General features: G+C 44.9%; 1 protein-coding gene across 1 annotated transcript in view; it reads right to left on the minus strand.

The window, feature by feature from the left end:
- SMAD3 (SMAD family member 3) overlaps window positions 1-16761 on the minus strand; it is a 105971-nt gene extending 89210 nt beyond the window's left edge. Inside the window, exon 1 of the mRNA XM_054042011.1 lies at window positions 16210-16761. Within this exon, the coding sequence (XP_053897986.1) occupies window positions 16210-16415 (206 nt within the window). The 5' untranslated portion in view covers window positions 16416-16761. The remainder of the gene's footprint in view (window positions 1-16209) is intronic.
- Between the last annotated feature and the right edge of the window lie 2572 nt (window positions 16762-19333).

Raw genomic sequence — 19333 nt, forward strand, 5'->3', positions numbered from 1 at the left:
CTGAATTTTATACCCAATAACTATTTGTAACATCCAAGGACTAATATGAAAGTTATATTAGATTTCTTGAGAGCAAGCCAAGTACCCACACTCATAAATATCACTGGTCATGAAATGATTATAATGGAGAGATTTAGTAAAAGTATTAGTTGCCTCCTTTGGCAAGAATTCCAAGTCAATTTAATTAAATATTTATGAAAAGAGCAATTATTTCAGGCCCTGATAAGATTTCCACCTATCACATGATTGAAGACAGACGAGGTATTTAACACTGCAGGCTTTCAATCAAGTTGGTCAGTTACCAGTTTACCACCTCATGAGCCGGATGTATACCACAGAAATCCCCAAATTAGGGATTTCAAGGAAAACGGATAGTTGTGATACTTTCAGTGGGTGTCAATGTGTTCAGTATATCAAAAATGTATCTGCAAAAGAGTTTATTTTTATGACATAGCTACATTGTTGCAGCTCATGCCTAGTAAAAAGTCTGCTACTAACAATGACAGCAGTTGACAAACTATTTATTTTAGTTGTTTTTTTGTAGCTGAATGGCTTTTTTATTCACACTAGGTTTTATACCAATACCTACATGAAAGCATTAGGCTATAGATATAGTGTTTCTCTGAACTTGTACTAACAGACTCTAAAGCATAAGCTCTGTAGCAGACCACTGCGGTATGATGTGTCTACCCGTTAAAATACCCCATGTGTACAGCAGTTACCGGCACAGAGATAAACACAAATATTATGCAAACCAGTTAAGATTTACCACTAAACATCTACTGAATTCTAATATTTTCATAGATGTAGCATCTACATATTTTCTAAGAAAGTTTCCAGCAAAATTTAGAACAGCTGCCTTAATACAAAAATTACACAGAAAAAGAACATTTTAAAAGTGTACTTTTAAAACATCTATACATTATATACCCTATGGAAAACTCATTCAGGCTTTAAAATCTGCTATTCCCTTTCCTTATCCCGCTCCCACTGATTCTAATGGCAAAATTCCCATTGATTTCAATGGCAGCTGGGTTGAGCCCTTCCTACTTTGTACTTACCATAGGCCCCATTCTTAACATAAGCACCATTGACGGGTGGACTGCTAACCCTGGAGCAGAGCTCCAGTGAAGACTCAACCCAATCGACTACAGAATATAATGCCATATGTCTGAGAAATTCAGAGCGCTTTACAAAAAGTATTTAATTCTCCCAACAGCATTTATGTACCTCACAAGGATAAGTATTTTTCCAGATGGGAAAACTGAGGTATAGAGGGGTTAAGGGACTTGCCCAAGGTCACACAAGTCAGTACTGAAAAACAGAAATTTAGTGTTTTCAGTTAAGTCTCCTGCTCTAACTATAAAACATATTCACTGGGTCATAATCCACAAACATAAAAGCCATTTATCAATCTTTTTTTTTTTAGTTTAAAGAAAGTGATTAGAACCTTAGGATACAAATTTGCAGTTATTAAAGTTCTGCAAGATCAACAGAACCAGGATTTGGGAAATAGCCTCAAGGATCCTCTGTCTACATATATGCAAGTTATTTCTGACGTCCAGTTCACAATGATATTATAGGCAGTTTACAGTTGCGAACATACTTTTGTTGGAGACACAGGCTAGATTTACTAGTCATATTGCAAAAGCTCCAAAAGCTTTTATTTACATTTATTTATATTATATTTAGTATCTTTCAGAAGGGATCACTACGTTGTTTTTAGTACTTATATAATGATTTTAAAATCAAATTATCGCCACTTGACATAGCATTGTCATCGTTTTTCAGCAAAGCTCTCCCTCTATATTTTTGGAAAGAATGCATTGACCCTAACATATTGCTACAAAATTCCATAAACAACCACCTTCTATGATATCATTAGGCAAGCCAATAAGAGGGTGTTCAGAGCCATATTCAGCTTAGGTTATGATTTAGGTTCAAGGCTGAATCAGGATTTCAGCCCCAAGTGGTGAACATATCACAAGATTGGCCAAGCTTGTGCAATTTCCACCACATTGGGCCCAAGAGGTGCTTGTGAGATTTTTGTCCACGTTCAAAACAGAAGCAATAAATAGGACCCTTCAGGTTTTGAATCTAGCCCAGAACAAAGCCACTCAGGCAGATTTTCACTAAGAACTTGTGAAGTTGACACTTCCAAAAAAAAAAAAAAAAAATTCACAGGCCTTCAGATTCCAAGCTCCAGACCAACTTCAGTAATAATTTTGGGCTACATGTCCTTTTAAGGTACAATCTATTATGAAGGGCAAGGCAGTGCTGTACCAGCAGACTGTCTCTCAGAGTACTGCAAAGAGGTGTGCTCTTAATTCAGGGTGGCTAACATGGGTTAAAATAGCAGTGAAGGCATGGCAACTCAGTTTTTAACTTGGGTTAGCACCTAAAGCACAAGCCTAGAGGGCAGCTTGGGGTGAAATTTGAGCTGCTAACCTGTGTTAAAAGCCAAACTGATATGCCTTCATTGCTATTTCAGTCTGAATTAGCTAACCTGAATTAAGGGGACACACTTTTTTGCAGCACAGACATATATCAGAAGCACAATTGCCTCCTGGAGCCTCAGTCTAACTGGTCCTCCAAGTGGGTGGCAGTAGTGGGAATAATTTGCTCGATCTCTGTAAAATACTCCTTCCTGTGGGCACGGATGGGAGGAGGAATCATGGCTCTGCCTTCTCTGCATCCCAACTAGTTGCTGGGGAAGGGCATGGGGGGGGAGGGGGGCGGGGAGGCTGTAAGTCAGCAGCAGCCCCTATTCTCCTCCCAGTTCAGGGACTGCAATTCTGGGTGGCTTTTTTTGTAGGGGGGAGTCCTTCCTCCTTCCTGTATTTGCATGGCTGTGTAAGAGAATGTGGAGGAGGGAGGCACAAATTAGCCCTAAATGGAACCACCAGTTTCAATCCCCTTGCTTAGCCTTTCTGTTCCAATTCTCCTCTCAGTCACAGAAATGAGTTGGAGGAGTTAGAGAAGAGAATCAGACTCCAGCTGCTTGTCAGCCTTTCATTAGAGACAAAGTACTTTTTAAGCACTGGTATAATTTTTCAGATACTATTACGCGTTGTGTGGTGAACACTCGCTATGCACAACACTCAAGGGGAAGAACAACCAGCTCAAAAGAGGCTTTTTGTAACACTTCACATGTGCAGAAACCACAGACACTCTATCGCTATGAAAAACCACTACATTTAGTTTTATATGAGTATACAAAATTAAGATAGATGTAGCTTGGTTCAGTTTTTCCACACAGCAAATGCTTAAAATTCAGTAGCAACGGGAAGGAACTTTTGTAGAAATTGTTCTCTATTAGTTAATAATAACAGAGACGCACTCAGTACACAAACATTCTGGTAATTCTCACTTTCCACAGCTGTATTCTATGATGTCCATTTTTTGTATTTAATCGTTTTCTGCTGTAAGGTTACTAGTTTAAGTAAACTTCCTGTTTTATGGCTAACGCAAACAAAACAGCAAGACAAGATTTACTTTGTTTCATCATAGGAAGATATGGATTCACTATCTGTTTCATCATCCAATTGTTATTGCTGGCTGCAACTTCACCCCTGATACAAACAGCATGTTGACACTCATCAACTGTAATATGACCAGAACAGCTCATATCAGCAACTGTAATCAACAGCATTTCATATTAGGCATAATAGGGTTATGGACACAGTTTGCAGCAAAGATTTCAGTACAAGTAGCTACAAACTGTGGTGTAAATTGTATCAATAACCAATCCTGACAGTACAACAGCTAAAATGTACAATCTGTTAAATCTCAAAACCCCAGGTGTTAAATAAAGATTAGCCTCTAAAAACATAACTTTTATTCCTGGCTAGTAATCAAAACCCATTTTATTTACATTTTCTAAAATTATGCATTCCTTTTTATTCTGGGATGAGTATTGCTGGATTATATTTTTAAAAGAACATCTTCCCATGAGGCCCTCTCACGATATTGCAAATGTAGTAGAGATGTGAAATTAATAATTAAAAAAAATCAAACCTAATCAACAGGATTTCTCATGGAGCAACATGCTACTAAGCATGAGCAAGGGTGACAGAAGGAGGGTCACAGTGAATAATTACCGTCCCCAAAGAGCACTTTTCCTGTCTGCTTCCTGACAACTTTTCATCCACGATTCCCTTAGTCACTAATGTCTGTTATTTTTGTACCGAGTTCTTTGATCTGATTAAGTCCCGTTTCTGTAACCCTTCCTCATGCTGGGTAGTGCTTGTTCATGCGGTAATTGCTCATCTAGAGAGGAAGCATAGTTCAGTAGCTAGGGTACAAGCCTGGGACTCAATTCCCTCCTCCGCCACAGATTTCCATCTCTGTGTGCCCATCTCTAACTCACAGGGCTGTTGTGAGCATAAATATATTATGTACAGATATGTGGACCAGATAGGTAGAGTAGAGTAAGACAGAGTATTTCCCTTGAAGTCAGTTCTACTATATGCACGAATCAAGTTATACATCTATGTGTTTGCAGGATCAGCCCTTTAGTGTCTGAGCAGCTCAAAGGGGAAGGGGCCCTGTCTTTTTATCTCCTTATGCAGAGTCACAGTACTACATAAAATGAGAAAAGTAAGGAGCAGCAAGAGTGTAAATGAACATCAGGCCTGCCTGCCTGAGGCCTCTTTACAATAATTTTAAGGCCTTTTTACATTGCAAAAGTGGAGTAAAGAGGCCTCAGGGTAAATGAGAATCAGCTAAAGAGACTTCAAGCTATCTTTAAAGTAGCACTTACTCAACAATCATCACATTTAGGAAATCATATTGCTTCTTCAGTTACAGAAGTGGTTAAGCGACCAATGACTAGTACAATTGTCCAACTTGCAAATGACTTTGGTGCTGTTAAGTTTGCATGTAACAAAATGCAATTAGCAAACATTCTCGAAGTTTAGTGAAGTCAGCCTAGTAGAACTAGAATACCTGGTTTCTGTCCTTACTAGCTGTATTCCTCCCCCCTCCTTCCCTCTCTTCTCCCCTCTCCCCCGCGCTCAGATCCCTTCACTGCCAATCAACACAATGAGCTTTGGTCTGGAAAAAAAAAATTGTACACAGCACATCAAAGCAGGCAAGGATAAAAGTTAATTAGGACCATTCATGAGCCTTGCTGAAAGGGACTGCTGCATTTCAACCTTGTGTATTTAATTGCTCTCAATAGAGGAACACAAAATATTAAAATTTAAATAAATAAAAAGATAATTTGGGAATAAAATCTAATTTCAATTTAATTCAAGCACTGTTTGGCCCTATTTATTTCATAAAGTACATCATGCAGAATAATGGCATTATTGTGCATTAAACAGCATTAGAAGTTTCTAATAAATTAACAAGTGTAAATTAACGGCCGCTCAGTCCATTAAATCTTGTTAATTTTATTTCTGTTGCAGTAATATAGTGATCACAAGTTTACATTATTAAACCAATATTTATTAGAAGAGTTTATTTTAATTGGATCCCTGATGTGATAATCCTGTACAGTGTGCATTTCCTGATTTCATCCAATTTTTGCATTTATTTCTCATTATATTTAAATGAACGCAATGTTCAGGGTCTTTTCCCTATTACTATAAAAGTTAAGCAACCATTTTAAACTTTATTTCACAAAGATTCAACATTTACTGTTCTACATCATGATATAATCAGACTTATGTGCCTTTAAAAAGCTGCTTAAAATGCTTTTATCTTTTTTAAAAAGTAAATGGGAGAGAATCAGAGAAAAGAAACAAAGTTTACACTGTACAAACACAGAGGATGATCCTGCAAAGGGAATATTGCAGTTGATTTTAATGAGAACATGATCTGGCCCATACTTCTCAGGAAAGAACAACTAAACAATGTTGAGAAGCACTGCCTGCTGACAGATATATTACTGATACATGGAGAAGGCAGACTAAATCCATTCTATTGGGGTATTTTAATTTTTGGCTCAAGCTACACAAAAAGTTGGGCTGATTTAACAAAAGGGGTGGTTATAAATCAGTTTTCAGAGTAGCAGCCGTGTTTGCATGTGGACACTCTTAAATTGATGTAAACCTAGTTAGTATTGATTCAGCTTGCCCACTGATCAGCTAAACTGATATAAGCCAGTTTTAAACTGAGAAGCATGTCCACACTCAAAAATGCACTGGTTTACTACGTGTGTAGACAAGACCTGAGACTGTTAGAAATATTAATGGCACACCAGAACTGAAAGGAAGCCACATATTTGCAAGCTCACAGATAGCATACACTACAAAGTTGTCCTCAGTTAGTTCCACTGTTTACTGTATTTAGCATTTCCATACTTGTAATGTTAAGATGATCTTAAGGAGAAGGTTAAGGATACATTTTTGTAAAATTTGCAAGGTCAACTATCAACATAAAGAACGCCCAAACAAGGTTTTCTAGCACCTCCTAAGCATCTTCTTAAGAGTACCCCTATTAAGCATTATTGCTGTTTAAATGGTATTTTACACCTAGGTGGAGGAGGGGAGGAGAGCACTGTGGAAGACTTTGTAGTGTAGACCAGGCCTAAGTTAGGTCAATGTAAGCTGCCGTGCAGTGGCCTAGTCGTGCATGTGTCTACACTTAAATTCATCTCCCACCAACATAAGTAGCCTGTTACGGTGATGCCGTAACACCACCAACCCAAGCAGCATGGAGACATGGTTGATGTACTGAGGTGGACACACAGCAAGTGTAGACATAGGTAACACAGTGTCAACCCAACAGTCCTCCAGCAGTTTGTCCCACAATGCCAGACACTGACCGCTCTGGTCATAAATTATGAACTCCACTGCCCAGGGATCACCTTTTAAAACCCTGCCATTTTTTTAAAAGCCTTTTCCTGATTGTCCAGCTTTGTGAGCACACCTAGCAGCTCTCCATTGTTGCATGGAACTGCCCAGCTGATCATGCCGGCTACCCACTTCAGACGCAGTCCAGCCTGGAGTAGACAGGAGATTTTGGATCTCCTGAGCCTGTGGAGAGAAAGGCCTGTGCAGGCACAGCTACGGATCAGCTGTAGAAACGTGGACATTTATGAGCATACTGCACGAGAGATGCAGAAGAAGGGATATAGCAGGGATGGACAACAATACTGCGTGAAAGCAAAGGAACTCTGGCAGGCATATCAGAAGGCCAGGAAGGCCAACAGTCAATCCAGTGCTGAGCCGCAGCCCTACCACTTTTACAAAGAGCTGCATGCCATACTTGGCAGAGACCCCACCAGCACACCACTATGGATACCTCTGAGGAACCAGAGTCACAGGAACCTGCTGTGAACAGAGAGGAGAAGGAAGAAGACTATCATAGAGAATATGCGACTGGGAGGTCCAGATATGCCACAAGCTAGGACCTGTTTCAGACTCCACCACAGTCCAGTCAGTCCCAGCAGTTGAGCATGGGTGAGCCCAATGCAGGGGAAAGAACCTCAGGTAACTGTGTATATGTTATTTTCCATTACAATGGTGTACTGATGGCAACCCCAACTTAACAGGACATAGCTATCGACTTTTCATTCATTTACTCATCCTAGAAAATGTAGCAGAACAACAAGAGGTAAAGTTATCATCTGCTTTTCATTCCCCTGCAGAGAGAGATAGGCACGGAAGGCCACACGGAGCAGTTTGTTTGTGTACACAGGGATGTCCCTTGAATCCACCTGAGAAATCTCAATGAAACTTTTGGCTGCAATCCTCTCCCGAAGGTTTCGATGGATGGCAGCCTTATTTCTTCCTCTACAGTAGGATAAATTCCCATGCCAGTCAGTGATAATTTCAGCAGGCACTATTGCAGTAAACAAGCTAGTAACATACAGGCCCAGGTGGCTTCAGAACATGAGCAGCAGCTGTGCTCTCTGTGCCTTTGTCATCCTCAGGAGTGAGATATCAGCTAAAATCACTATCACCTGTGGAAAATGGTGCCACAACTCAATGCCATTGCCCTATACTCAGAGTTTCATGCAACCGAACAATTCTCTCCTTATTTCCCTCACCCCTGGTAGGCCACAATCATCCTGGCTGGTGTTGTGAGTGGCACTGTGTGCAAGCACTTCAAAGCAGAAGCATCAATAAATAGGTCTTGTTTAAAACTTTAGGGGAGCAAGGGATGGGAATTCTGAGTCTCAACTTTCGCTTTCCATTGTGACAGTGGCACTTCTGTGTGCTTTCTCTGCAGCTGCTGCCACTGCAGCCTCGAGGGGTTCACCCTTCGCATCCGGAGAATGCCTGAGCCAGATAAGGGGGAGAAAGAAGATGACTCAGGATGATATGTTCCGTGAGACCCTGTAAGCCAGTGCTGCATCAGGGCCTGGAGGGTGAATATTGCAGACTGTATGGAGAAGGAAAGAGGAAACAGGAGAATGTCCCAGGAGTTCCAGCAGGAAAAGGAGAGAGGAGAAAAAAAAAAAGAGGGAAAAAAAAAATGCACCAGGACATAATGGGGCTTCTCCAGCAGCAAACACAGATGACGACTGTTGTGGACCTGCAGGTTCAATAATCACGGACTTGCCTCCTTTTGCAATCCATGGAGAACTCCATTATAGTACCCCCCTAGACTCCCCTCCCCCAACATTCCACATGACATCAGGGGCTGCATCCCTACCCCAGCACTCCACCCCAGGGGACATTAAGGACAAGCACAATTTCAGATACACTGACCTGAGAGTACCATAGGTGCCATGTGTGCACCAAAATGGACATGAATGTTCTTGCCCCTTTCTACATCTCTGTACATATTAAGTTTTTAATGTATTTGCTTTTAACTTTCACAGATTTTTTTTTTGCAGTGTTTTAGTTACTCAATAAAATTCTATTGTTTGGAAAATAATTCATCTTTATGAGTTCCAAACGCATACTGCAAAATGCCTAGCAGTACTGAAAGCACCCACATACCTGTTACTGTACAGCATGACAACTCATATTAACAGTGACAAAATAAATGAATGTAATGCAAGCACCACAAAATTAATAGGTGCATTATAGAATCATAGGACTGGAAGAGACCCCTAAAGGTCATCTAGTCCAGTCCCCTGCACCCATGGCAGGACTAAGTATTATCTAGACCATCCCTGACAAGGGTTAGTCTAACCTGCTCTTAAAAATCTCCATCGACAGTGTTACATTCACAGATACCATGCCAAGCAGCACACAATTCCTAACAGGTCCCAAAACAGCAGGGCCAGGTAGAGCACAGTACACCACGATGCATTACTGTGGTTCTCTGTTAAAGTGCTATTTCAAAGCATCCCTGAGCAATATAGCTCAGCACTGAGCTATTCTAATAGCCCTTGTGTCTAGCTCTTCAAACTCAGCAAAGAGCCTCTCTACCTAGACTCTGGCAGCATTTTCCCCCCTTTGCTCACAGATACTATGCAGCACACAGCAGGCAGCTATAACCATTGGGATTATTCTTCCTCACGGAGATCCAATCTTGTGAGTAAATAACACCAGTGCCCTGTCAGTCTACCAAAAGCACACTCAACTGTCATTCTACATCTGTTGAACCCGTAGTTGAATCTTTCCTTGGTTCTGTCGAGATAGGTGGTGCATGGCTTCGTGAGCTGGGGAGTAAGGGGTAGGAGGCTAGGTCCCCCAGGATCACTACTGGCATTTCAACATCACCAGTGGTAATCCGCCAGTTGGGAAAGCAAGTCCCTGCTTGCAACTTTCTGAACAGTACTGTGTTCTTACAGATGTGTCATGCACCTTCCTTGACCAGCCAACGTTGATGTTGGTAAAACGTCCCTGGTGATCCAACAATGCCTGCATATCCATAGAAAAGCAGCCCTTTCTGTTGATGTACTCTATGGCAAGGTGATATGGTGACAAAATAAACATATGATTTTCATCTATTGCCCCACCGCAGTTCGGGAACCCCATTGCTGCAAATCCATCCATTATGTCCTGCACATTGCTGAGAGTCACAGTCCTGCGTAGCCAGAGACACTTAATGGCTCTAGACACTTGCACGACAGTGGCCGCTGCAGTGGATTTTCCAACTCCAAAATGGTTTCCCACTGACAGCATTGTAAGTTTCCACTGTGCGATCACCACTCGCTTCTCCTGTCAGTGCAGCTCTCACTCTGGTGTCCCTGCACTAGGGAAATCAGGGCTGGGGCTAATTCAGCACACAGATCCACAAATGTGGCCTTGCGTATCCAAAGCTATGCAGCCATTGCTCATCATGCCAAGCCTGTATTACAATGCAATGCCACCAGGCAGTGCTCATTTCTTGGGCCCAGAAACATCACCCCACTGTGAATGCTGCTCCGTGAATGCCACCAACAACTTCAAATTGGTTCTTGCTCCGTCCCACAGCATTCTGTCCTACACAAAATCGTCAGGTTCCCCACTGATTCGGTTCTTCTTGCAGCTCTGCAAATACCAGAGGATCGTGCGTCCTATACTTGGAACGCTCATGACAATAGTGCAGAGCTGTGTAGGCTTCATGCTTCTTTCAAAGATGCTGACAGAAAGGAGAGCCATGAGGGGTTTGTGGGATTTTTAAGAAAGGTGCAAAAATTATGGGATATAGATAACATTATGGAATGGAGAAAATTGCATGATGGGAAGTTGCTCCAAGTCCCCCCTGCATGACTCATTTCTGCCCCACTGTGCACTGCCAAAACTTCCCAAAAGATATCACGCTGGATGGTGGCGAGTTTCACACTGGGAATCTATGGTGCACTGCACTGTGCACTGACACAAGCATTCCTGGTGAGTAAGTGCAGCACCAGCACAGGGAGCCAAGTATGTATGCACGTAAGTAATACACTAACTGCATCAGCTTTATGCCAACGTAGCTTGCATCAGCAAAAGTTTGTAGACCTGTCCTTATTTTGTTCCATTTCTTTCCAAAAGAAAAAATATCCAGAGTTTCCAACTCAGTCATTACATTCTAGCCTTATATCAGATGAGTTCTATAAGAACTCACACTCATCCTCTCTTCCCAAATATATTTTAATTAACAAAAAACTTAACTTAAAGCTTGCCTCTTTCACCAACGGAAGTTGGTTCAATAAAAAACATTACCTGAATTTATTCTTTACATAGAGGAATCTTGGCTATTGTAAAAACCACTTGCAATGTTAAATAGAAATACCATAATTGGATCAAAAAAGAAAACAGGCACAGAAATACACACTGTAAAGAAGGCCACAACACTGGAAAGATCTTATGTTTTAGCACATGCGTGCACGATGAATAATACTCTTGAAATAGTAAGGCATTTATTGTCTCCTCTCATACAGACAAATGTGTATACTGTATGACTCCTAATAATTAATCAGTATCTGCTACAAATTGCAGATTTCCACAGTACGCTCATATTTAGTAATTTTAAGAATTAAATGCTTACAATTCACCCCAACTCCTTTTGTTTCTAGGGCTGAGCGTTGAAATGCTTGGCATGTGCACAAACAATGCAATCCATTCCAGTACAGATCACAGGTTCAGGAATAGACTTATGAACTTGTTGCTCTTCTCCCCGAGGATGAAGTTTAAGTTGACATGTTTGCGGTCTGCAGAGGGTACAGCAAGAGTAGTTGCATGCCATCCGATTCCACACCAACACTCTTTGATTTCAGAGAGCGATACTTACAGCCACCAAGAATTTGAAAATGTGATGCCAACTGGTGGCTGGTAGGAAGGACAGATTCAAACCTATTTTTAGAGCAAAGCAGCAACATCATAACCTTGAACGCATCTGTGTTCAAGGAAGATATTCCAGTAGCATACAACTTTGGAGAGGTCAGAAAGACTCATGAATGTCCATTCTACCCCAGACATTTGCAAAACTATCACAAGAAGCGATCACTAGGTTATGTTCTGGTAAAAGGGCACGTTTTTGAATAATGTCAGTTTAACGTGAATGAAAAGCCTTCTTAATGCTCTTTAAGATGCAGGCTAACACATCTGAAGCCATGCTAGATGTCAGTGCTGAAGCAGGGGGGTGGGGAGGGAGAATGCGGAGTGTTTTGAGAGGGAAAGCCTAATGTACTTAGGGTTAAGTGAATGGAGAGCAAGGGCATGCTTTGTGTGACCATATCTGATTATTAATGCACAGATTTCCACCTCTGCATGCAGAAGGTCACACACAACACCTTCCCGCTTTCTCAGCCTGACTGAAGACCTCTGTGGTTGGGGATTCAAATGTAGGAGAAGATGACCAAGGGCCTGGGGTGTTATGTACATTGCTCTCCCAGCTGTGCCACTGGGAATCCACTTGAAAGTTAATACATTCTCAAGCAGAGCCCCCTTCATGCTGTGGAAACTCCCCTTTGGAGGAGGAAGGACTGTGGCCAGTGAGAGAAGGTTGGACAAAGCCCCTTTAAATAAGCTATTCTGCAAGGGAGCCAGGTGAGGATGGGAGAAAGCACCAGCAGGCCAAGGAGACAGTGGACCTGTATGTGAGTGGCCCGAGATCACTTCTTAAGATTCTTAAGGCTGAACTGAATGCCTGTTCCACGCACTCTCTTGCTTTCTCTCTCTCTCAATCCTGCAATAGTCTCTCCAGCCCTCTTCCTGCTACCACAGGTTCTTTCACCAGAGCTATCATATTAAAGATAGATCTCTTGGAGAATAATCCATGCCAGCCAACAACCAGCAAATGACAAGCTGTAAAGCTGTAGTTAATTTAGTAGGCACACAATAACATACATATGCAGTGTTGTCGCTGTGTCAGTCTCAGGATATTAGAGAGACAGGGTGGGCGAGGTAATATATTTTATTGGACCAACATCTGTTGGTGAGAGAGAAGCTTTTGAGCTACACAGAGCTCTTCCTCAGGACATAGACAAAGACACAGACAGCACACAAGCTTAAAATAAAAAGATTCCAAGTAATCACTAGTGTTTCTCTAGCTTCTTGGTATTGCACCCTTAACAAATCTGGCTCAAAGTGTTTTGTCTAAAAAACTGCACAGTCACTACAGCCAAAGTGCTAGGCTAATATCAACTGGGATCAGGAATTTGCAGTTGATAATGTTTTCACCCCTCAGCTCATAGATACCCATCGGCTCAGAGTTCCCAAGAGCAGCATTTCTGAAGGCCCCAAGCAATCTTCAGCCTGGAACTTTGTTTCATGTCATGGTTATGACAGCTAATTTTGGACTAAACCTATTCTCACTGGGCCAGATTCATCCCTGTATTACCTCCAATGGAATATGGTTCACTGATGCACTACAACCAATGCATGGTGTGATCTAACCCCAACAGTTGTTCTCCCTTTTATTCCCAAAGTATTTGTTTTCCAAACTAGTGAAATAATGTATTTATAATGAAAATACTCAGAGAAGCTGCCTTCTGAGGATTAGAGACAAATGGCCTGGAAGGCTTATCCAATGATATTTTAGTACAGGCAGTGTGCTCAAGTGGATAAGGCACTGGACCGGGAGTCAGGAGACTTGGATTATAATTTTAGTTCTGTCATTGACCTTATATTTAGCCATGGCACTTTGATTTAGTTTCCCAGACCTGAAGAAGAGCTCTATGTAAGCTCGAAAGCTTGTCCCTCTCACCAACAGTTGGTCCAATAAAAGGTATTACCTTACCTTGTCTCTCTATTATCCTTGGACCAACACAGCTATAACACCACTACATACTGACCTTCTGTGTAACTTTGGGCAAGTCATTTCACCTCTCTATACTGCCATTTCCCCTATATCCCTTGACTGTAACCTCTTCCAAGCAGCGACTGTCTCTTACTAGGTGTCTGTACAGTGCCCAACACAGGCCTACCTGATTATGGGGATTATTATTATTATAGAACATATTGCAAAAGAACCTAAAGGGGCAGGTTAATCTTTTGTATTAGCTATTAACTATTGCTGAAAGAGGCAAATGCTACCAGGCTTACTCAGGGAAAACTCCCTTTGCTGTCAAGGATTAAGGACTGCAGGATTAGGCCTCGTGTCAGCATACATAAAAGATTGTAATGGTTGCTGGGGGGCTTACTTTAGTGGGTGAAAGTTAATTTGCAGAACTGTAAGATATAAATAAGCATTAGCCTCTGCATGCTTAGCATTAGCTAGAATGTTCTCATATAATGTTGATGGCTTGTGATGTTTACTGTTTTTGCTGATGCTTAATTTTAAACTCCCTTTTCGCAGAAATAATTTAAACAAGTTTGCCCACCCACCCTATCCCTATTTGTTTCCCTGGAATTACAATATATCAGAAAATGACTCCCAATCCTTCCCAAACATCTGTGCTGTTAATGATGTAAATTTCAGGTGATTCCCCTCCCAGGTCTGCACTGGTCAGTCCTTACTAAAACCAGAAACCCAACACACATAGCAAGTCACATAAGTAGCAGAACTTTTGGGGTTAAGGTAAGCAAATACTTCAGGGAAGAGCTTTAGCTGGTTACCATGAGTTTCAAAATATAGGCTTAAGGACAGAGAACCCAGGGTAGTCTCACAGACTTCAGTGGAGTCATTTTGAATTTACACTAAACTCTAAGCTAGTGTCATTCAGTAGAGAAGAGCTGAGCAGATATCGAACAATCTTGAAAAACTGTATTCGGTGGGCTTGGACGTATTCTTCTGGGGAGGGGAGGCGGAAAAGTTCCAATTCTACATAACATTTTAAAACTACTCGGTTCAGTGGTTTATACAACTGATGCGGCTTTGTGAGTACTAGCCACTGCATATTAAATAATTCTGACAACCAAGAGTATATGGGTGCATGCGCACATATAAAAGAGAGAATCAACACACAGAAGCATACAATTATACAGCATTGAACTGTTCTTGATTAACTTAAACATTTGTTTAAAAAAGCAATGCTGTATTATTCCAAAAAACAATAAACTAAAAATGCCAGATATCTGAATGAGCTTACAGAAATCAACAAAATTTTAGCGATTAAATGTTCTCAGTGATTTGATTTCCTCAAAGATAATCAAACATATGTAATCATTTAAATATTTGTCCTCTCCTGTGCATTACGATGAGTCCAGTGTGCAATCATACTGAATCAATCCTAAAATGCTGCATAAAGAATTAATCTATATGGGAAAAAAATCAGTTATTCAATATACATGACTCCTCCCCCAAACAGCAATCCCATTTAGCTGTGCAAATTGCATTCCTTGGTTGTGTGTTTTTTGTTTTGTTTTTGTTTTTTTTTTTTTTTGGGGGGGGGGGGGCGGTTACAACCACCTACTCTGGAAACATGTATCCAAGAGTCCTAAATCACTTCTTCAGCGACATGTCCGACTGAACGGAGCAAGAGACATAAACAAACTAATTTCTCTCATTCAGTAACAGAAAGCAGCGTGAAACTTTTGGCTATGAAACAGAGAATATCACCAATAAGTATAACTAATCCAGAATACTTCCATCTTTTTTCAACTCTTAGCTGAAAACATTTTCCTTTCTTGTGTTCCCCTCTTAATTTCTGTCTCCTCTGTTAACAGATTGTAATACAATTCTGTGACCTCTTAATTTTAAATATGCAAAGTATTCTGCAATCGTTTGTAAGAAAGGAATACAAAACCAAACTTCTATTGCAGTTGACTGGAGAGAAAAGAAAAATCCCTCTAACACAAACCTGTAATAGTATTGCTTTTCAAAGTACCCTAGGTGTATGCTTAACGTCTAGAATATGCACACAAACATGAGTGGGTGCATGCATCTGTCTGCATCTATTTACAGGTACATGTGTCTCAGCCACGCGTGTCCAAATGGATGTATATACAGTTATTCACATCTCAGTGTACTGGCAGGTAGCTATGTGTAAGCATAAAAGAGAATGCACCTATCTATGTGGGTGCCCATATGTTTATGCATGTCTCTTGTGGGTGTCCATTCCTTACCTCTGCGTGCGAATACATGCTTCTGCAAGGACACCCATGATGGTGTATGGATGTAGGTCTCTCTCGCTGTGGGCAAACCTATCTCTTACCCATGCCTGATCTGTGCATGCCCCCCTCAGGGTACACAGGTGTCTCTGCATGGGGCCCCACGTGTGCCTGAAGGTGCCTATTCCCACAGGTTGTGCCCAGCAGGTCTCTCTTTGTGTCCCTCCCCCCTGTTCTGTGTACATGGGTCTCTCTGTGGGAGCACATATGTCCCCGCAGGGACATTTTGACCGTGGGTGGGTGCCACCTCTTCCTCCCTGCGGTGCCCCTGCTCGGTCTGTGTGCGCAGAGAGGGGGGGCCTGTGGCAGGGTGGAGGCCCCCCCCCGGGTGCCCTCTCCCTACCTAGGGATGGTGATGCACTTGGTGTTGATGTTCTGCGTGGTGATCGCCTTCTCCAGCTCGTCCAGCTGCCCCGTCTTCTTCAGCTTCTTCACCAGGCTCTTCACCGCCTTCTCGCACCATTTCTCCTCCTGCCCGTTCTGCTCCCCTTTCTTCCAGCCCAGCAGCCGCTTGACGATGGGGGGAGTGAAGGGCAGGATGGAGGACATGCTGGCTCCCCTGCCCGGCGCTCCGGGAGGCAGCGCCCCTCCCAGCCGCTGCCGCCTCCCGCCGCGGGCGGCCCCTCGCTCCGAGCCCGCCCGAGACCCCGCTCAAGTTGGCGGCGGCCCCCTGGGCCCCCCTCCGCCGGGCGGCGGCGCACAGGGCCGAGGGCAGCGGGGCTGGAGCCTGGCGCCTGGCTTCGCTCGGAGCCCGGCCCCGCGGCGCCCTCAGCAGCCCCGGCTGGCGGCGGCAAACTTTGCCCCGACTTCTCCCGCGTTCCCCTGAGGCGGAGACTCCTCCGGCTCCGGCCCCCACCCCCGCTCTGCGTGCGCGGAGAGGCGGCCGCTCCAGCTCATTCCCAGTCTGCCTTTCATGCAAATCGCCGCCCGCCCCGGCTCGGCTCGGCTCGGCTCCCACCCCCGCCAGCCCGCCCAAACGCACTGGCTCGCGCGGCCGAGGGAGGGAGAGGGGAGCAACGGGCGGCCAGCGCCACCCCCGGCCCGGCCCCCAACCTAGCACACGGGAACCACTGAGAGCCAAGGGGGGCTTCCCTCAGTGACCCCCCCCTACACACAGCGAGCCCGGGGGGGTTCCCCTCATTCCCTCTGACCCCCCCTACACACAGCGAGCCCGTGGGGGCTCCCCTCAGTGACCCCCCCCACACACAGCGAGCCCGGGGGGGCTCCCTTCAGTGACCCCCCCTACACACAGCGAGCCCGGGGGGGCTCCCTTCAGTGACCCCCCCTACACACAGCGAGCCCGGGGGAGCTCCCCTCAGTGACCCCCCCATACACACAGCGAGCCCGGGGGGGGCTCCCCTCAGTGACCCCCCCATACACACAGCGAGCCCGGGGGGGCTCCCCTCAGTGACCCCCACATACAGCGAGCCCGGGGGGGTTCCCCTCATTCCCTCTGACCCCCCCTACACACAGCGAGCCCGGGGGGTTCCCCTCACTCCCTCTGACCCCCCCTACACACAGCGAGCCCGGGGGGGTTCCCCTCAGTGACCCCCCCTACAGACAGCGAGCCCGGGGGGGTTCCCCTCATTCCCTCTGACCCCCCCTACACACAGCAAGCCCGGGGGGGTTCCCCTCACTCCCTCTGACCCCCCCTACACACAGCGAGCCCGGGGGGGTTCCCCTCAGTGACCCCCCCTACACACAGCGAGCCCGGGGGGGTTCCCCTCACTCCCTCAGTGACCCCCCCTACACACAGCGAGCCCGGGGGGGGTTCCCCTCATTCCCTCTGACCCCCCCTACACACAGCGAGCCCGGGGGGGGGCTCCCCTCAGTGATCCCCACATACACACAGCGAGCCCGGGGGAGCTCCCCTCAGTGACCCACCCATACACACAGCGAGCCCGGGGGGGGCTCCCCTCAGTGACCCCCACATACACACAGCGAGCCCGGAGGGGTTCCCCTCACTCCCTGTGATCCCTCCCATACACACAGTGAGTCTGGGGTGGGGCTCACCTCAGTGACCCCCACATACACACAGCGAGCCTGGGGAACGTAGGGGCTTCCCTGAGTGACCCTCCCATACTCACAGCGAGCCTGGGGAACGTAGGGGGGGCTCCCCTTAGTGACCCCCCCATACACACAGCGAGCCTGGGGAATGTAGGGGGCTCCCCCTCACTCCCCTTGACCCCGCATACACACAGCCAGGCAGGGCAGGGGGCCCGCCTCAGTGACTCCTATACACCCAGCGAGTGAAGAGGGGGCTCCCTTCAGTGACCCCCCCCATACACACAGCATGTGGGAAGGGGCTCCCCACGGGGACTCCCCATACACACAGCGAGTAGAGGAGGGTTCCCCTCAATGACCCCCCCACATACACACAGCGAGCTGGGGAGGGGAAAGCGCTCAGTGACCCTCTCCCCATACACACACTGAGCCCAGGGACTGGAGGGGTCCTCTCCATTAATCACAATGCCCAGGGAGTGGAAGGGGGAACACCTCTCTATGAACCCCTCACCCCCCAAAAAAACCCACAGTAAACCCAGCTGCGTGGAAGGGGGAATCTCGTCTCAGTTACACACATACACACACACACACACAGGGTGGGGAGACCTCCTCTCAGCTAATTACCTCCCAACTTCAGAGCATATGAAAGGGTGGATGTCCTCCCCTTTCTCCCCCACCCGCATACTCTAGAAAGGGTAACAATTGACCTTCCTCTCCTGGCCCCCTCACATATCCCCACAGAGTGCAAAGGGGGACTTTCTCCCCATGAACCACCCCCGAAAGAGGTAGACTCTACAGAGAGTGAAGGGGAACTCCTCTTAGTAAAGGTTACACACACACACACACACACTCTGCTGGGGGTGGTTCCCCAATCCCCCACTGCTGGAGTTGTCTGAGGGTGCGAAAATTAGGCAAAACTGTGTTAAAAATCTACACTAAGAATGATGTGGGGGGTTAAAATGTCATTGAAACTCATGCTGCAAAAAATAAACTAATACAAATGGCAAAGTCCCTCATGGTCAAAAGGAGAGACACAGGAACTGGAAACTAAACTAAATAGATAGCTTCATCCGGGGCCTATGTCTTCACTATAAAAAAAGACTTGTTTTTACACTGAGAAGTCCTAGTGGCAACAAGGCAGTGTAATTTTACCTCGATGTAGCTAACTAATTTGGTATTCCACTCGCCCACCTTACCACTCCCTTTGCTAGTCCCCCATTATCTTTTACTCTAAATCAGACACAAATGGCACAGTTGAGACACTACACCAATGTGCATTCTCTTACATTTGAGTGCCTCAAATTTTGGGTACACATCCAGGCCAACATTTCAGAAAGTAGCCCTGATTTAGTGACCCAGTTTTTGGCTGACCAACTTGAGACCTCTTGAGTGCAGAGATGCTGAGCACCCATAGGTCTTCTTGGCTTCATGCTTGTCTACACTTACAGCGCTTGGTGCAGCTG

The sequence above is a fragment of the Malaclemys terrapin genome, chromosome 10 (genome assembly GCF_027887155.1).
Source record: "Malaclemys terrapin pileata isolate rMalTer1 chromosome 10, rMalTer1.hap1, whole genome shotgun sequence".
Lineage (NCBI taxonomy): Eukaryota > Metazoa > Chordata > Testudines > Emydidae > Malaclemys > Malaclemys terrapin.